Raw genomic sequence first — 17,126 nt, 5'->3', positions numbered from 1 at the left:
CCTGGGGAGGCTTAGCACCTTCTGTGGACTTGTGCAGCCTTCAGAGACTTGTGCCAAGGTGGGCTGAGGGATTGTGGGGCAGAGTGTCCAGGTTGGGCACTGAGGTCCATAAAAAGGGTTGTGTAGAGTGTCACAGGGCCTGGGCAGTCTTATTTTAAATTCTTGCTCTAAGTGGCCTTTAAACACACTGCACACCCTTGCCTTTCTTTGTGTGTTTTGACTCATTTGGGTGAGATGATTCATTCTCGGGTGAGAGATGAGCAGGAGACCCAGGAACACGCGTGTTAGACATGCCTTCTGCTAGACCAGCACGCACTGACGCTGGCAACGAGTGTGAGACCTGGGTGTGTGCGTTGTTAGATTACCACTTTTATATTTTATGGAGAAATACATAACCAAGAGACAGCGAAATTCCCTGAACTCCGTCGTTGGAGAGTCGCTGGAATGGCACAGTACACCCTCCAAGAAGCTGCTGCCACTTGCTTTCAGCAGCGTAATGAGATGGGAAATGGCACTTGGGGGAGACAGCCAGTGTCACAGGCCAGGGAGTGAAACCTGTAAATTCCTGACAAATGCCATCACATTTATAGGATGAGGGAAAAAAAACACCACACAATAACTCTTCTTTTATGCCGAAGACTTTATTCTCAGACCTTTTAGAGAACAGTTTTCACTAATCACTGCTGGAAAGGACAGATGCCCAGGCGAGGCAGGCTGTCTCTCAAAGTCTGGTCTCCTCAGTGGACAAGCTGTTGGCGAAGAAGCCTCCGTGCAGGTCAGACAAGCCTGCTTTCACACACTAGCCTAACTCCTACCTTCTTCATGCAGCACCATCAGCACCACCCACATTACAGAATTAACATGCAGAGACACGACACGTCTGAGGATGAACTAGTCCCAACCAGGGCCACGAGGCTCTAGCTATGCATACCGGACATGACTGCTCAGGACAGATGAACTGGCTGGCACAAGCTAGCCCAGCACACAGGAGGCAGTTCACATGGCCCTGCAGCTGTCAGGGGTATGGACATATAGACTTTCACACATGTGAGACAAAGGAAAGGCTTCTAGGCGGGTCAGGGCAGGCTCTTGACAGGCTGGGTTGGAGACGGCTCGTGTCAGCTTATTAACATAACCACTGCCTCAGCTCTGCTTTCCCCAAACACAGCACACTGAGACGGTATGGCCACTGAGCGTCCCAGAGCAGAGCTCATCTCAATTCCCGGGTGAATGTGCATGTAGTTAAAGGGCAGAGTCACGGCTGAAGCCTGTCCGCGATGCAGTCGGCTTTTGTCTGTGAATATAGAACTAATCTTCTTCCGAGGCTGCCCCTTGGATGACAATCACAAGTGATAACGGCCGAAGGAGTTGATTTGCTCTGGTCACAGCGTCTGAGCCCAAATAGGTCACCTGCAGCCTTCATGCAGAATTCAGAAACTGGAAAAACCATTTAAGCCTCAAAACCAGAAGTGGCTCCATGGGCACATAAAGAGGTTTGGCCTCTGTCACCAGGGTCAGTTGAGTGGCAGCCGCAGGGGAGGGCAGAGAACTGTTCAGGGGTGTGCAGGCCATTTTCCTCCTCAGCCTCTGTTGGGTATTCAGGAGACCCTATGAATGTCTGTCAGAGGGGGTGCTGCACAAGGGTAGACTGCTGTGGTCATTATTTTAGCTTCTTTACCATGTATGGGCCTTGCAATCTGTAGCCAATCTTCCGGTAGTAATTTCTTGTGCCGACCCCTGCAAGGGAAACAAAGGACCACAGCTCTAGTCAGCCCAATCTCAGCCCTCAGAAGTCAGCCTCCTGTCCTTGTCTCTTACTCAGACTGCAAACCGAGTCTCACATAGGAACTTGCCCCATTTCTACTATGCTGCTGTGTGGGAGAAATGCCCTTTCCCAACCGCCGACAAAGGACCAGGGTACGTGGCACGCATGTTCACGTAGGCACAACAGATGTGCCAATGTTGTTCAGCACTGCAGTAGGGCACACAGGACAAGAGGAGGCCCGAATTCCAAACAGCTTTCTGGAGGTAAATGAGAGGGCATATGGGAAATGGATCTCCGCAGTTTGTAAAGCAAAAGCAAACACAGATAAACATGGCTTCGGTCTGAGGTGCTGGGAGTAAACAGGGATCACAGGAAAAAGCTTTCTTTTATTAGATGTCACCAGGAAATCGGGTTTGATGGAATGGGCCCTGGCTCACAGAAACACATGGTTTGTGAAGAGGAAGGTTTGGTGGGGTCTTCCCCATGAAACAACTCTCGGGGTCTCTGTGGATGCCAGCTTAACTCAGTTCTGGCACCACCGAGAGCCACTCTATGGTGCAGGGTAAGGACTCAGCCCCACAAGGCTGCCTCAGCCTCAGACATCAGTTGTGAGGATGGCATCTTCAGCCCAAACACTCAGGGACACTGCTTCTACCCACTTCAGAATCTTGTAAGCATTAGGACAGATGGACAGACGGATGGACGAGCTCACTAGGACTGACTAACCAGGACACCCACACTGTCTCGCACATTTCTAATAGTCATGCTGTTATTACAATGTCTGTCTGCCGCGGGCAAGCACAGCACAGGAAATGATAGACACGTGAAAAACAGGTATGATGACAGCGCAGAGGGACCAATCACAGGGAGGCTCAGACCTTCAAAGGGACAGTTTCCCCCGGGGTCTAGATTGTAGACATAATCCAAGAACCAGCAGTAAAAAGAGAAATGCTATGTCCAACAAGTGACACAACATTCTAACACTCCAAGATAAGAGAGAACTCACGCATCTATCTACTATAGGTGGATATGCTCACAAAGGAATATAACACAGCAGTGAAAAAAGCAACTATGGTCTATGTATCCATGTGGAGACATTTCTCTTAGAGCTTTGCAGATGGAGACAGATCCAAAACATTCTATTTACATAAAAGTCAGTCATAGGAACAACTCCAAAATGTAGTCAGATAATGGTTATGTCTGAAAGACGCTAAGTGTTCAGGGCCTGGTGCTGAGAACACTTACTGGCCTAGGCGGGCTACACTTGTTAATGGAGCCTCCACCGAGGCACCTACTTTACTACATTTATGTCAGACCTCGTTACAGAACCTCGGGCCCACAGCCATTTAATACATACAGTAAAGTGTTTCAAGAGCTCAAACTGCCTGAAGGATTCAGGGAACTAAGGCAGAGTGGATCCGGAGAGGAAGCAGCTAAGAAGCTGGGATCAGGACAACCCAGTGTGTTCCAGTTACAGATGTGGTCACCTGTGCCCAGATCCTTCTAGAACACCGTTCACCAGAAACTGAACAGCAAATTCTATGCCTGAACTCACTCTCACTAGACAAAAGGCCTTTTTATGGGTGGCAGCACTTCTGGTGAACCCCAGAGTAGGTTAGACCTATGTAGGAAGTCGGTGTTCTTCCCCGTGACCCACACGTCTGTGTGAGGACATGAAGAGATAATCCCACCTGTCAAACCATCAGAAAGAATCTGAACTCAGAGCCTAGGATCACTAATGGCGGGTAGGTCCTAAAGACTGAATTCTTTCTTGTCTGGAATGTATTACAAGGTCTTTTACACCCCAGCACTCTGGCTTTAATGCTGCCTCTATGCTCTATTAAAGGGCAGGACCGGCCGATGAGGCTTACCACTGTCCTCCATGCTGCTACCAGCCACCCCTCTGCAGCCCCAGCTCAGGCACTGGAGATCCTGGGGTTTCTTTCTTCTAGGTGGAGGCTACTCCCAGTTATGAGGATTAGTGCCTTTCTCCGCTGGCTAGAAGGACACTTTAATCACAGTGACATTGTCTCAGCACTGAATGCTCTGTGCCGCTGTCTCTGCCTCCCCTCCTGTCAGGTCTTTAAGTCAATGGCTCTGTCACTGGGGTTATTACACTGACTAGCACATAATCAGGATGCAGTAAATGTCTGGGGACCTATTATACACTCGTTATTTTCATGTTGTGTACACACAGAACAGTGTGCTCCTGTAGGACACACTGTAGAAAATGGGAACTGGGTTGGCAGTGTGAGCCAGATGATGGGAGGACTACACGCAGAGGTGGGAGGACTACACACAGGTGAGAGGACTAAATATACAAGTGAGAGGACTACACACAGAGGTGGGGGGACTTACACACAGGTGGGAGGACTACACAGAGGTGAAAGGACTACAAACAGAGGTGGGAGGACTACACACACGAGGTGGAAGGACTACACACAGAGGTGGGAGGACTACACACAGAGGTAGGAGGACTACACAGAGGTAGGAGGACTACACAGAGGTAGGAGGACTACACACAGGTGGGAGGACTACACACACAGGTGGGAGGACTACACACACAGGTGGGAAGGGCAACTCTTTGGAACCTTACAGATCCCCACTTTGCTGGCTGAGGGGAGCCATTTCCCATGAATTTATTTATGCTGTAAGGGTCTCAAGCATCCAGAAGTGAAGGCACAGGTCTACTGACCCTGCAAGCATCATGCAGCTAGCTCCCACAGTGGCTGACTTACCCTGAGGCTTGACTCTTTACTTTCTGCTTGGGGGTGTCACAAATGACCCACTAGATCTATTTACATTCAAGCCCAGATACATAATTCTGCTTGTATGCATGCTCCCCATCAAAGCAAGACAGTGGCCTAGTTTTAAGATCTGTAGCTGGGCAGAGTGTTTTCATATAACCCAGGCCTGGATAAGCCTGGATAAGCACGTAGGAAGAGCTCTGAGTTCCCAGGTGTGGTTAAGACATGGGCTTTCTTGGAGCTCACGGAGCATTTCTCAGCAATGATTCCAGGTGAGCCTCTTGCTCCTGGCGACTCTACTCCTTCAAATATGGGTTCTTGAGACCAGGCTGGGAAAGGCACTGGCTGCGCTGGGGCCATCTTTGGTCAGCTTAGCTTTGTTCTCAGGAACACACAGCAGTCCAGACAGCTCCTGGGACTCTGATAAGCTTTGAGTCCTATGGAAAACCTAGCTTCTGTCTGTTCCAAACTCCATCTTTCCCCAGCACTTTTTATGTATCCTGACTCCTGCAGTTAAATCATGACCATTTCTCCAATCTGAAGGACAAAAACTGGCACAGTATTGTGCCTGCTCTGGCCAGCTGGAAAGAGAATGTGGTGTCACCTGGCTTGTGAAGGCCCTATCTGCCTCCCTTCTGCCTATGTGGGGCTCCATCTCAGGCAAAGTCCTCCGTCACGGTAACTTTCCTTGTGTTAGTCAGCCAGGAGAAAGCAATTACCCTTTGGAACTGACGTCAGTAGCCTCCTGGACCGTGCTGACGTGCTAGCTGTCCTGGTCCCAGATCAGCCTGACTGTTGCTGCCTCTCCCCTGCAGAAGAACACAGCTGTGCGGGTAGGAGCCGTCCACTCCATTGCTCGTGAGGGCTGCGGCCAAATCCCCAGGCTGGGAATGAGCAGGATCAAGTGCTCTTGGCTGTGGTCATTGGGGTACTCACTGTGGAGACCCCAGTCATCAGGACAGTATCAAAGGTGGGGAGGGACACAGCCTGAAGTCTAGCTTTGTCTATCTTCAGAGTTACTTGGTCCACCATCAGAACTTATTCATGTCACAGAGGCCTCATTTTTATTGTAAGCAGAGTAAAAATTTTTATGCTCACATATGCCAGCTATGACAATGCCAAAATGAGGCAAGAGGAAAAGAAACACCATAAAACTGTCTATAGCGATTCCCTCAGATGTCACTCTAGGAACCAGCCCTGTGTTATCTCCCTGGCCTCCATTTCTGCCCAAATCTTATGGGAGAAGAAAAATACATTTGCATAGACTGAACTGTGTACACTACACGCAGTTATTAAAATGACTTCTGCAGTCTTCTTTCAAGGGAATGCTGACCCAGGCAAGGTGGAAATTAAAAGGAGAGAGTGTGACTTGCTCCATATGATAAGGCGCCACTCAACATGCAGTGGGGAAGACCCTGTCCCCAGCACCTGCAACCTGGAAACCAGCAGTGACTGCATCTTAAATCCCTTCTCTTTGCTGAATGTGCTTAGTCTCCAAGCCCCTGATGTAGAGAGAAGTCCCATGCTTTCTGATCCGATCCACTCTCCCTGGCTAGGTGCCCTACCACCTAACTGACTCCTTCCTAAATGCCCCAACCACTGTGTATGGGAGGTTATAGATTGCATAATGAGGTCTAGGAAATGGTGTGTGTGTGTGTGTGTGTGTGTGTAGACACAAATGGAACAAATCCACTTGTATAAGTTTTACACTATTGAAGGATAGGAGGACAGCTCAGAGGGTGAAGCACATGCAAGGGTTACTAGTTCAGATGCTCAGCAACCATGGCTGTGGTTGTGCAAGTGTGTTAGGGATAGAGTAGGGCTAGACTGGCTGGCAGCCTTTCTCTCGTTCAGTTACAGACCCTGCCTCAAAGGGATAATGTTCTCCTCTGGAGGCTGCTCTCATGTATGGGAACATCCACTGCCCACACCCACTGGAAGACTTCTCTTTGTTCCGAAGGGGATCAATTACACAGCTGAGAACACTGAAGTAACTACACTTCAAGATAAATACTATACACACACACACACACACACACACACACACACACACACTAAATATATGTACTGTACTATACTATACTATACATACTATACTCTAAATACTATACTGCAAGATAAATCAATAGCTAGAAACTCCTGTGACTTTAATTCCACCGAGAAAAGAAGAATGTGACAGTTGGGACCTGTGATGGGGTGGGGTCACATGCAGCACCCTCACCCAGATGCTCATGTCAAGATTTCATCCCCAGAGCAACAGCATAAGAGTTGGGGCAGTCAGGAGGTCATTATGGAGAAGTCCCATGAATGGACAGAGGAAGCTTGTTCGTCCTTTTCTTTTTCATCTTTTGCCTTTAGCCATGTGAAGACACAGAGGGTGCTCTCAGATGAATGACCTGCATGAGACAGCAAGCGTGCTGCTGTGTGGACCCTTGTTCATCAACAGATCTTGGTCTTGGACTTTGCACTTTCGAAACTGCAGTGAGTAAAACCTCTGCTGCCCCCCGAGTATCGCTCACAGCCGCCCGAGAGACTAAGATACTCAGGCAAGGCCAAACAACTCACGGTCACATAAGGCTAGGCTTTCCTCTCTATCTGGTACAATGACGGTCAAGCTTTTCAAAGAGAAATTTAAAGGGGACAGTTCAACTACACGAATGTTACTTCAACTGGAAAGTCAATCAATCAACCCTTCACACACATGGAAACACACACGAACCAGGCTGGGACTTCAACTGGAGAAAGACGAGGGACAGAAGTATGGCCAACTAGAGGAAGGAATAATGCTGGGATCTCAAATGAACAGGTGCTTACACGGCACAGCCTGGTATTCTTAACAGAAAGAACGCTTGGTACATGATGCAGACATTTTCATGCTGACAGAAAAGGATTAGAAACCTGGGGGTGTATTCCTGCTCACTGACATTTCCTTTCTTGGGGTACACAGCTACCCTTTATCATTAGCAATGTTAACTGGATTGAGTGAAGGTTGAGCCCACACCATCACACTCCCACAGCCAAACTTGAAAGGAGAAAGACAAAACACGTAGTCCTTCCCTTGAAGCTGAAATCAGAGTTTTGAAAAATAGATATATAAAAGTCTGAGGTGATGATTTACATCACTTAATAAAAAAAATCAGTGAAACAGACAAAAGAAACTGTATTTTAATTACTTTTGGTTCAATTAGTCAGTTCTGTATGGAAGGCTTGCTATATGCTGGTGTTAACAAGGGAAATGGAGCCATTAGTCTCAGCCATTTACTACTGCATCTCACTGACCCACAAGGATGGCAATACTTCACTCAGAGCCACACCGACATGGAAGAGGGGGAAAGGCTTTTATGCTCAAACACAGGAAAAAGAATCAGTTAACTCAATGAGCTGAAAGCCTTCAGACAATCTTTCTCGTGGTGTGGAGGATGGGGAGGAGAGGGGGAAAGGGAGGACTGAGATCCTCAAGGTTGTTAGTTATGGCAAATCGTTAATACCCTATTCTCAACTGGAAAGTGGGTACCTGCAGCCTAACTGTCCCGTGCACATTGCAAGGGCTTTTGGAAGATTACACAGTAAAAGAACAAAGAGCCAAAGCCGGCAACCTAATTAGAGATTCGATTTGGATTCCCACATCCTATCCACGAGGGTGATGTGCGCATCCTACAGCTTTTTAAAACAAATTATTATTATTTTACTCACTTTACATCCTGCTCAGTGCCTCCCTTCCCAGTCACCCCCTCTCACCACCCCTTCCCACATTCCTCTTCTCCTCTGATCGGGTAGGGGCCTCCCTGGGTATTCCCCCCACCTACCACTCAATTGTGGGGTCACATACTAAACTGCTGAAAGAAAATGACCAGGCAAGCAGGAATTCTACATCTGACAGGACAAAGAAGGGAGGGAGACATTCCCAGATAAACAAAAGCTAAGGTGTTCTTCCCAGACTTGCCTCATGAGAAGGGCTGACGGAACCTGGAGCGACAAGAACTACAGGGTGCTGGTGAAGGGCGCACAGAGCAAACACGAAAGAACTGGCTTTAGGTAAAGTCTACCAAACAGATTTAAAAAGAATTAGTATCAATGCTTCCCAAATACTTTCAAGCAACAAGGAAGGACTCTTTTCTCTTTAGTGTCAGAACCAAGGTGCTCATGTTGACAGTCCTGTCCAGGATACCCAGGCTCTGAAGTCATTTCAGCTAATGTCTGTCACAGCAGAGCAAAGAAAACCATTTCTAAGTCCTGCTGAAGTTCTTACAAAGTATCATGAAGCAAATAATTTATTTTTATTTTAAACCATTGGTTTTGAAGCAAGGGGGAGGGCTGTGTTAGTCAAATAATTCAAACCAGAGACTTGTATATGAATCACAGGAAGAAGGAACGGCCCTCACGGTACGAATCTAGGGCCGAACGTTCCTAAGGCAGTGTGCAAACTACACAACTATTTGCTTAGGGAGGAAGATGGGGTTGGGCACGAACAAACTACCCCACAGATACCACCTTAACTCCTAAAACCCACTTCTCCTTTCAAAGAGAGAACATCTGTCAGAGTCCAGAGCTCAGGCCAGGATGCCAGAAGAGTGAAAATGTGCTCTGTGATGTGTTGGGAGCAAAATTCCCCCAACTGATAGGCTCTAAGAATTCTGGGTTTGGAGGCTGCAGCAATATTTAGCACTATCTATTCAAATTAAGGGGAAGAATCTTGCATGTAAAAAATATAAAATAATAAGGCCTTATTAAATTGAGCTCAGATAATATCAAATGTTTATAAAGAAAAAACCCAACAGTCTTCCTATGAGAGTTGGTGAGGAGTTAAGATTGCAATAAAGCATCAAAAAAAGACCAAAGTAAGACAGTCTCTTAGAAGGCTTGCTTCCCCAGCCAGAAGCCCGAGAAGTGCTCACCTTTACAGCAGAGGCAGGCAGCCAGTGATCTCATAGCTCCTAGACTTTTTTAGGACCACAGACCACATGGTACCAACCCATTCTTTATGCTAAGGTGAAAATATATAACCATCACTGCCAAAATCCACAAGCCAGGAGGCACAGCACTAGGGAGAAGCCCACAGTATAGCCATGGGAGTAAGGCTCGCTTTGACTGGTGAAGTAGACATTTCTCAAACACAAGAAGGCTAAAAGGTAAATGCCAAAGTGTGGTTCTTCCACTGCTGACCTTAGAGCCAGTGCTACTGCTTCTGCTGAGGAAATGTCCCCAAGACCCCCAAATGGTAGCCTACTGAGAAATACTGCAGTCATGAGCACTAAGGACAGTCATGCGGTGCTTACTGTGGAATGGATTACTGAAAAATGCTGCAAACTGGTATCTCACTCATCTACAATAAACTGGTACCCGACTCACCTATAAGGGACACCTGTCAACCAGGAAATAAACACTCCCGAGGTGAGCTAGGCAATCATGCCTCCAACAGCTGAGTTACGTCAGACATCAATTAGCAAACATGTAGTCAACGTGTTATCTAGCTGAATAGCATTCTATGCCATCAATGCTGGCCTGATTAATAATGATGCTGAATTTAATTGAGGACTTGTAATGGTACAAGATTTTATGCTGTTATCTATTGTTTTTAAAAGCAAGATGATAGGAATTAGATCAGTTCCATTGGCGCACACATCAAAAAGGCAGCATGTACGATCACCGTTAGAGAATGTGGAAGACACATGGAAGCCAGAACACTTGCATTTAATTAGGGGATGCTGAAGAGTAACTTACTTACAAAAAAATTGTAGGAAGGGTGAAGGAGAGAGCACAGAAGAGGAAACCCTTTCTCTTCCTTTCTGCTAAGTCCTATTTTAACACAAATGGACATGTGGCACAAACTGGTTTGCATTTGGCAGGCTTCCTGACCCATTAGCAAATAGTCTGCCATAATAAAGAGAAGCTCTTCTGGGGACTCTGGTAGGATTATGTGTCCATTATCAGACATAACTGGCTTCAAATAGACCCTGCTTTTCAACTAAATTATAATACAAAGAACAAAATAACCTTCACCCAAAATGGAGGGGGCTGTGTAGGAGCCTGGAATATAGGTGAGGTTTCTCAGGTCCAGGAAGTAAATCTCAGCTGGTCAAAGCCTAAGAAACAACTGCTATTTTCTGCCTACACAGGGCATTATTAATCAGGGGTTCTGGGGTACAAGACCATTAATTTCTGTCCTAGGAAGCCATATTGGATTATATAAGGCACAGACACATTGATTTTTGACTACTGGGACATAGTCACAGCTTTAGGGCACATGGCTTTGAGTAACAGGATTAAGAATGACCTCATCCATAGTGCCTGTTTTACTCAGCCTGCATTTTAAATTTTCTCTCCCCTCACCACTGGCGTTGTAACAGATTTAAACAATGGTTATCGGGCTCTGACTTCTGACATCACCCCTCAGACCTTCTCTCGTCTCTCACCCTCACTGTGTGACCGACCAAGCTTGTACAGCTCTTGGCCAATGGCCATATTAATTTTCTACTTGAAAGACCACAAATAGAATACTGCTTATGACGAAGGTAGTCAGGGAGCTTGGGAAATAGCTGTCTATCTTACTGAATAGCAATTAGCTTGGCAAACTGAAACAGTGACATGAGTAAATCTGATACCTAGCCAAAACTGCCAAAGTGTGGGGGGGGGGCGCGTCCCTCATTCTGTTGAAGGTGTTAAGTGGCTTTTTAAACAGTGGCTATCGATATTTGCCCTTGTCGAAATCGTATGAACATTGTGACATCAGAATCCTGGTTTCCATGGTGATTATTAGTGATGGCATTTTAAGACTGTAGTTATCTTCCACAGTAGAGATCCTTGCACCTTACACCATACATGAAGGAATGAGACAAACTGCTTCTTGATGTTAGGACAGACTGCTGATCACCATGTAGGCAAATCCCACATTTTAAAAGTAAATACAAGTTCATCTTAAGTAGCTGGGCACCCACAGCAACTGCTCAGGTAAACACTCAGATAGATGGTAAAGCCCTCAAATGCGGCTGGGGACTAACTGCTTTGTAATTCAGCAAATTAGCTAATTCTTATTTATACATTATTTTATAAACTAGTTGGTTTAGAACATTGATTTGCCCATTTTTATATTCGGAAAGAAGCAATTAATCCTGGTGGAGAAGTGGCCTGGATCTAAGGAGGGAGCTAAGACTCCCTTGGGACTCATCCACCCTTGCAGTTGGGGTCAGTGGTGGGAACCCAGTTTCTTGTGCATCTGAGCATTCATTCCCGGAAGGCAGTTCAACATCACACCTCTTCCTGAGATAAGAGTCTCACTATGTAGCCTATACTGGCCTTGAACTCACAGCAATTCTCCTGGTTCAGGCTTCCAAGTATTGAGATTATATTTTTATTTTTATTTTTCCCCCAACATACCTAGTTATTTTGATGGCAATGAAACTGAATATTTAATTTTTGCTTTTAAATAATTTTCACAATTAAAGATGACAGTTAACTTTAAAACTGTTTACTAAGCCAATTATACACTTTAAAAAGTGACCAAACAAATGCCTTAGTGAGTACTTCATCTGTGACTGCTTCAAGCAGTTTTGGCTTTTCTCCTTCAGCTACAGGAGCAGGATGGTTCACCAAGTACATGTGCACATTTTTCAATAGTACATGAAGGTAACAGATGAAAGCAACGCTTTTAAATAGGGAAAATGAGAATATGCGGAAGTTACTAATACTGTCTGGAGGTAGAGCCCCAGATCATAAATCTAAGCAGCAGGAAAACCTGCTGCCAGGATGAAAACAAGTCGGGATGAATCAGAGCAGAATTTTCCAAGTTCTACATGAATCCGTTACTCTTACAGTCAGGCCAACAGAATAAGTGGTCTTGTCTCTCCTCTCCTCACGAATCATGCCGAGACAGAAAGCCATGCCACCGCTGCCTGTGACTTAGGAAAAAAGCCACGACTCATAGAGAGGACAGAGTTATGAGCTGAGAACAACATTAGAGAAAAAAGTGTCAGCTGTGACCAAACCTATGCATCCATAATCAACTACTGCGATCAGCTGCCTATGAAAACTCTAGCATCACCAATTTCATCATCAAATACTTGGCTGAGAATGAGAATGGAAGAAACTAGAGGGTCAATTATGGAATCAGAAAAGAGGCTGGTAAAGTGTAATCAGTAACCCACCACCACCACCACCACCACCACCACCACCACCGGCAGCAGCAGATTTAGAAAATCCAAAGCCAAAGTGAACAAACAGAAGGAGAAAGCAACAACACAGCACAAAGACCAACACCCCATCCCCTACATTCTGAACAACAGATTACTAGGGAGACAGGACTAAGAAAGAAAATGCACCTGCCCCACAGCAAATGTGTTTAGTGTTTCCTTGTGAAGGCAGGTCAGGCCAAAGAGGAAGTCAGGAATCCATATGCAGTTTTCCTTAGGACAGTGGTGGGGCTACCAGAGGGGCAGGAAACAATGCTCACCAACTTTGAAAGAATTCTCCTCCCAAAGAATTCACTTCAGTTCCAAGAAGCCCTTGGGGCTGTTCCTATAGAAACCCATTCTAGCTGGAGAACCCTCTGCAGGGTGCCAGGGAGGAGACCCAGCTTTCCAGCTGAGAATAAGGATCTTCTCTTGGCTGCTTCTCTAAGTAAGTCACTTCTTGTTATTTTAGGAATTCACCATGCAGATGACATGAAATTGAGCTATCATTTAGATTATGATAAAAACCTGGCAGATAGATGCTGACTCCCACTCAGAAAGACACCCTGCTCAGAAAAAAAACAGAGGCTCTTATGTGCAATTAGATTTGACCTCAGGCAAGTCAGGGGCCTTGGGTGGGTACTTCTGAGGGAAAACTGATGTCAGGAAGGCAGTGATAGAAAATGGAAACCTGATTAGGCTCCCAAAGACACTAGCAAGTCATGTGACTCAATGCCATCTGGGGACATAGGGCTATGGGCCATAGAGTTACAACCTTAATGACTAGGAAGAAAGAACAGCATCTGGAGAATACCAAAGTCTAGCCCCCAACTAGACCTAAAGAGCCAGAATGTACTAAAATAATTTTAGCAAGCTCTGTGGGTGACTCCTAGGCACAATCATCAGCCCTGCCCAGATGTACAGGCAGAAGGCATCCTGAAGCAGGACACCCTTTCCTGGTACTTCTGGCCCACTACAGGGTGAGCTGGAAGAGGAAGCACGTTCTTATTGCTCATCAGGGCTGGCACTTTGTTGAGGACTTAACATAATGGGGAAAAATAAAAGCTAGACATGCTAAGAAATACATTATCAATCTGGATAATACCAAATACCCAAGCCAGACTAAATGATTGAACTGTGTGACTATATTTCTCTAGCTGTAATCATGAAGATCTGGCCACCAGTACTGATTTATTGACTGGCAACTTCTTGTTGAATTTTTTTAAACCTCATTTCAGCTTTAATTTTCAGAAAAAAAAAATTTCTTAGGTCACAGGTAAACTTTTGGAATGTGGTAGTCAAATAGAAAAACTAAACAAATTCAAATATATCCCAAATCTTGATTCTGTGTTCCGCCATCTTAGGTTTCCTATAGTAATTAGTGAAGAATGTCAATGAAAGTGCTATCCATCATCTCTTGCTTCCCCCAAACCTCCCTCTTATGTTTCCTCCCCTAATATTTCCTTGGTCAGTGTGAGGGAAGCTCCTAGGGGATTCAGAAAATACAAGTTGGCTTAGCAAAAGCTGGAGGAATTGAGAACACAGCAGGTCCAGGAAGGGTCCAGACCTTCCCCCCTGCACTACCCTCCAAAGACTCCTCTCTGAGAGGCTACCAGCCCATGCTTGAGGGAAGACCATCCTACTTCTGATGATGGAGAGGCACCAGGATGAAGTAACAGACCTGCTAAGTCCCCAGTTGATCACTCTGGGGACTTAGCAGGTTATCCTGACATTCAGGACAACACCAGGAGCAGCAGCCGAAGGGGTGAGCACTTCATCCCGACCCAGCAGCTCGGTCTCCACCGCTCACATTTCCTCACCCAGAGAGCCGCTGACCACAGTGACCGAGGTTAGACAAGTAGAGAATGGGCACAGGTCGCTGGCCTGCTGCTCTGAGGAACAGAGTGCTTCTAGAAACACTAACCCAACTAACTGCTCTCTGACATTTCCCAACAGCTTGAACGTAAGTCCCTCTCACTTGCCAGCCTGGACCAATTTGAACATAGTAATCATGGAGAGACAAGAGATCGAATCCCAGTATGGTGTCCATTGTGAACGGATGAGTCAGAAACCCATCTCTCCAGTCACCTGATATAACCGCGATCTTCCCAGATCCGTGCTCCTGCAGAGCAATTCTTTCTGCTTCTTCCATCAGCAGCATGCCGAACCCCTAGAGGAGCACAAAGAAGTTCATGGATTAAGAAGAGAAAGGATCCATTAAGAAAGGTCTACAAAACGCCTTTTAAAATGTGATAAAAAAATCTACTGATGAGTCAAGGAGGAAGAGTGCACGGAGCCTGCCCAGAGCACACCCCTGCCTTAGTGAAGAAGCCAGTACTTCATCGGGAACCAGCACTTCATGCTGGGAGACGCGCCTGAGGTCTGGGCAGCCCAACTGACAGGAGTCTGGGATAACAGGTCTTATTTATTCAACTCACTTCCACTTTTTAAAGAGTTTGGAAGGTGGCAAAATTGTTGTAGCATCCCATTTGGTGTTTATCCTAAACCTATCATTACTGCTTTTAAAAAAAATTCCCAAAACTTAAAAATACCAATTTTTGGCTTTAGGTGTTAGAACAGAACGGTTTTATTTATACAATACATCTTACTTTCCCGTCATTTGATTCCACAGGAAGTGAACCAGTTTCGTTTGAATCTGATAAATGGGGCTATCTGTTATCCCTTGGGACCACAAGGAAGCAAACAACTGAAAAGAACCTTTTCCTGTTCGCCGCTTTCCCATCTCCTTCCCTCTTTCCCAGCTGCTTCTAACTTTTCCTATTTCAGGCAATTTCTTAAGTATAATCCAATTAAAGTAAGACGAAGGCTACCTGATGCTGAAATTTCGTGGGGTCACGGCTGCTTACGGGGACCACACTTCCATACACATGCAGTTCTCGGACTATGGAAACGCCCCCACCCAGCTCAAAGCGGAATGTTTCCTCGGAGCATTTCCGTAGCCGTAGGAGGCCAATCAGAATGTCCTGATCGGGATCTTCGTAGGACAGGAAGGTTTCCCAGCCACCATTGGCAACATAATCTCTCCGTACCAACTCAACCTGTTGGATAAGGAGCCATGAAAAATCTCATTCAGAACTAGAGAATCAAGTTCATTTTTATAATTGCAGGAATGTGCTTAGGTTAATGTTCATCTAGGAACAGATCATGAATCATCAGTAACTGGTTTTTATCTGCCTCCTCTCAAGTAGCACAGGATTAAAAAAGTTCATGGCTTGTTCACTGACTGTTCTAAACAGAGAACAATTTTACAAATATTTGAACTTAATTAACCTTTAGATTCTTACAGATATCCAGCTTAGTGAATGCTTCTCTGTAAATTTATGATGTCCCACAAACTGTCTCTAAGATAAAACTATTGATTAAATCACACTTGTGGCTTTTAGGATCTCCCCCTCCTCCACTTTGCCTTCAAACTGTCAGAGAGTTAATGGTTTCCTTGTCTAGTTCTTACTTCTTCCACTAAAATCTCGTGTGTGTGTGTGTGTGTGTGTGTGTGTGTGTGTGTGTGTGTGTGTTCCTCCTCTCTTTTCTCAGTAAGTGAAATAGGCCTTGTGAAGGTGAAGGTCAATCGCTAGAGCACGGTTTACCATAGAGGGATGGATGGGGAAATTTGGTGGTAGAAATCTAGATTCTGACTTTTCAGCCTGCTGTACAGATAATTCTATGAAGAGTATGGAGCAAGAGGCGGACATTCAGATTTCTACATATTTAGAAAGGCTGTAACAGACACTCCTTATATATGGGTATATTATACTCAAAGCAAAATAAACCACCCCTCAGCTTGATGTTTAATATATAATTAGATTAAAAATTTGACAACATGATTAACTTTTCCCTTTTACAAGAGTTGGTGCTAAGAACAGAAGCACTGATGTAGAGCCTCTCTCACATGGACTGTCAAGAATGTGCTCGCTCCACAGGAGAGGCTGCACTGAGTTAGGTGCTACAGATGTATGAAAGTGAAGCTGCTCAGAATGCCTCAGGGCACACTGTGCTGAAGACACAGGAAAGTCAGTTAGGACAGGAACTGGCGGGTTACACAGAAGAGAGCAGCAAGGCTGTCCACAGGAAGCAGCCACTAGTCCTAAGTAGCTACTTACACTTGAATGCTTTCAAATCAAATGACTGGAACTCCTGAGTCCCTACTGTGTCCTCCAGAGTGACTGCAGACAGACTAGGGACATGTGGAGCAGCTTCCCCTCAGCGCACTTCCCACACTGCAGAACCCAGGGACACTCATGGCTCACTTTCCTGACTCTGATTCTTTCTGCCCTGAGCTATTCAGTTAGGGGTGAGCAGGTGGGGTCCAGGCTTGGGCAGATTTCAAGGAGACTGACCTGGTATGGCCGCACTCTGTGATGAATTTCTTGGATTCCAACCTCCCTGGTTCTCACATCTCGGCACTGCCAAGAAATCAAAGTTGTGACT

The 17,126-nt window shown here is 45.8% G+C and overlaps 1 protein-coding gene across 1 annotated transcript in view; it reads right to left on the bottom strand.

The window, feature by feature from the left end:
- Positions 1 to 622: 622 nt before the first annotated feature.
- ELP3 (elongator acetyltransferase complex subunit 3) overlaps positions 623 to 17,126 on the bottom strand; it is a 55,927-nt gene continuing 39,423 nt past the window's right edge. The window contains exons 12-15 of the mRNA XM_080926883.1: positions 17,036 to 17,101; positions 15,509 to 15,736; positions 14,766 to 14,847; positions 623 to 1,737 (exon numbers count right to left, since the gene is read on the bottom strand). Of these exons, the coding sequence (XP_080783009.1) occupies positions 1,661 to 1,737; positions 14,766 to 14,847; positions 15,509 to 15,736; positions 17,036 to 17,101 (453 nt within the window). The 3' untranslated portion in view covers positions 623 to 1,660. The remainder of the gene's footprint in view (positions 1,738 to 14,765; positions 14,848 to 15,508; positions 15,737 to 17,035; positions 17,102 to 17,126) is intronic.

The sequence above is a fragment of the Micromys minutus genome (assembly GCF_963924665.1).
Source record: "Micromys minutus genome assembly, chromosome: 12".
Classification (NCBI taxonomy): domain Eukaryota; kingdom Metazoa; phylum Chordata; class Mammalia; order Rodentia; family Muridae; genus Micromys; species Micromys minutus.
This window is presented reverse-complemented; position numbering and strand designations above follow the sequence as displayed.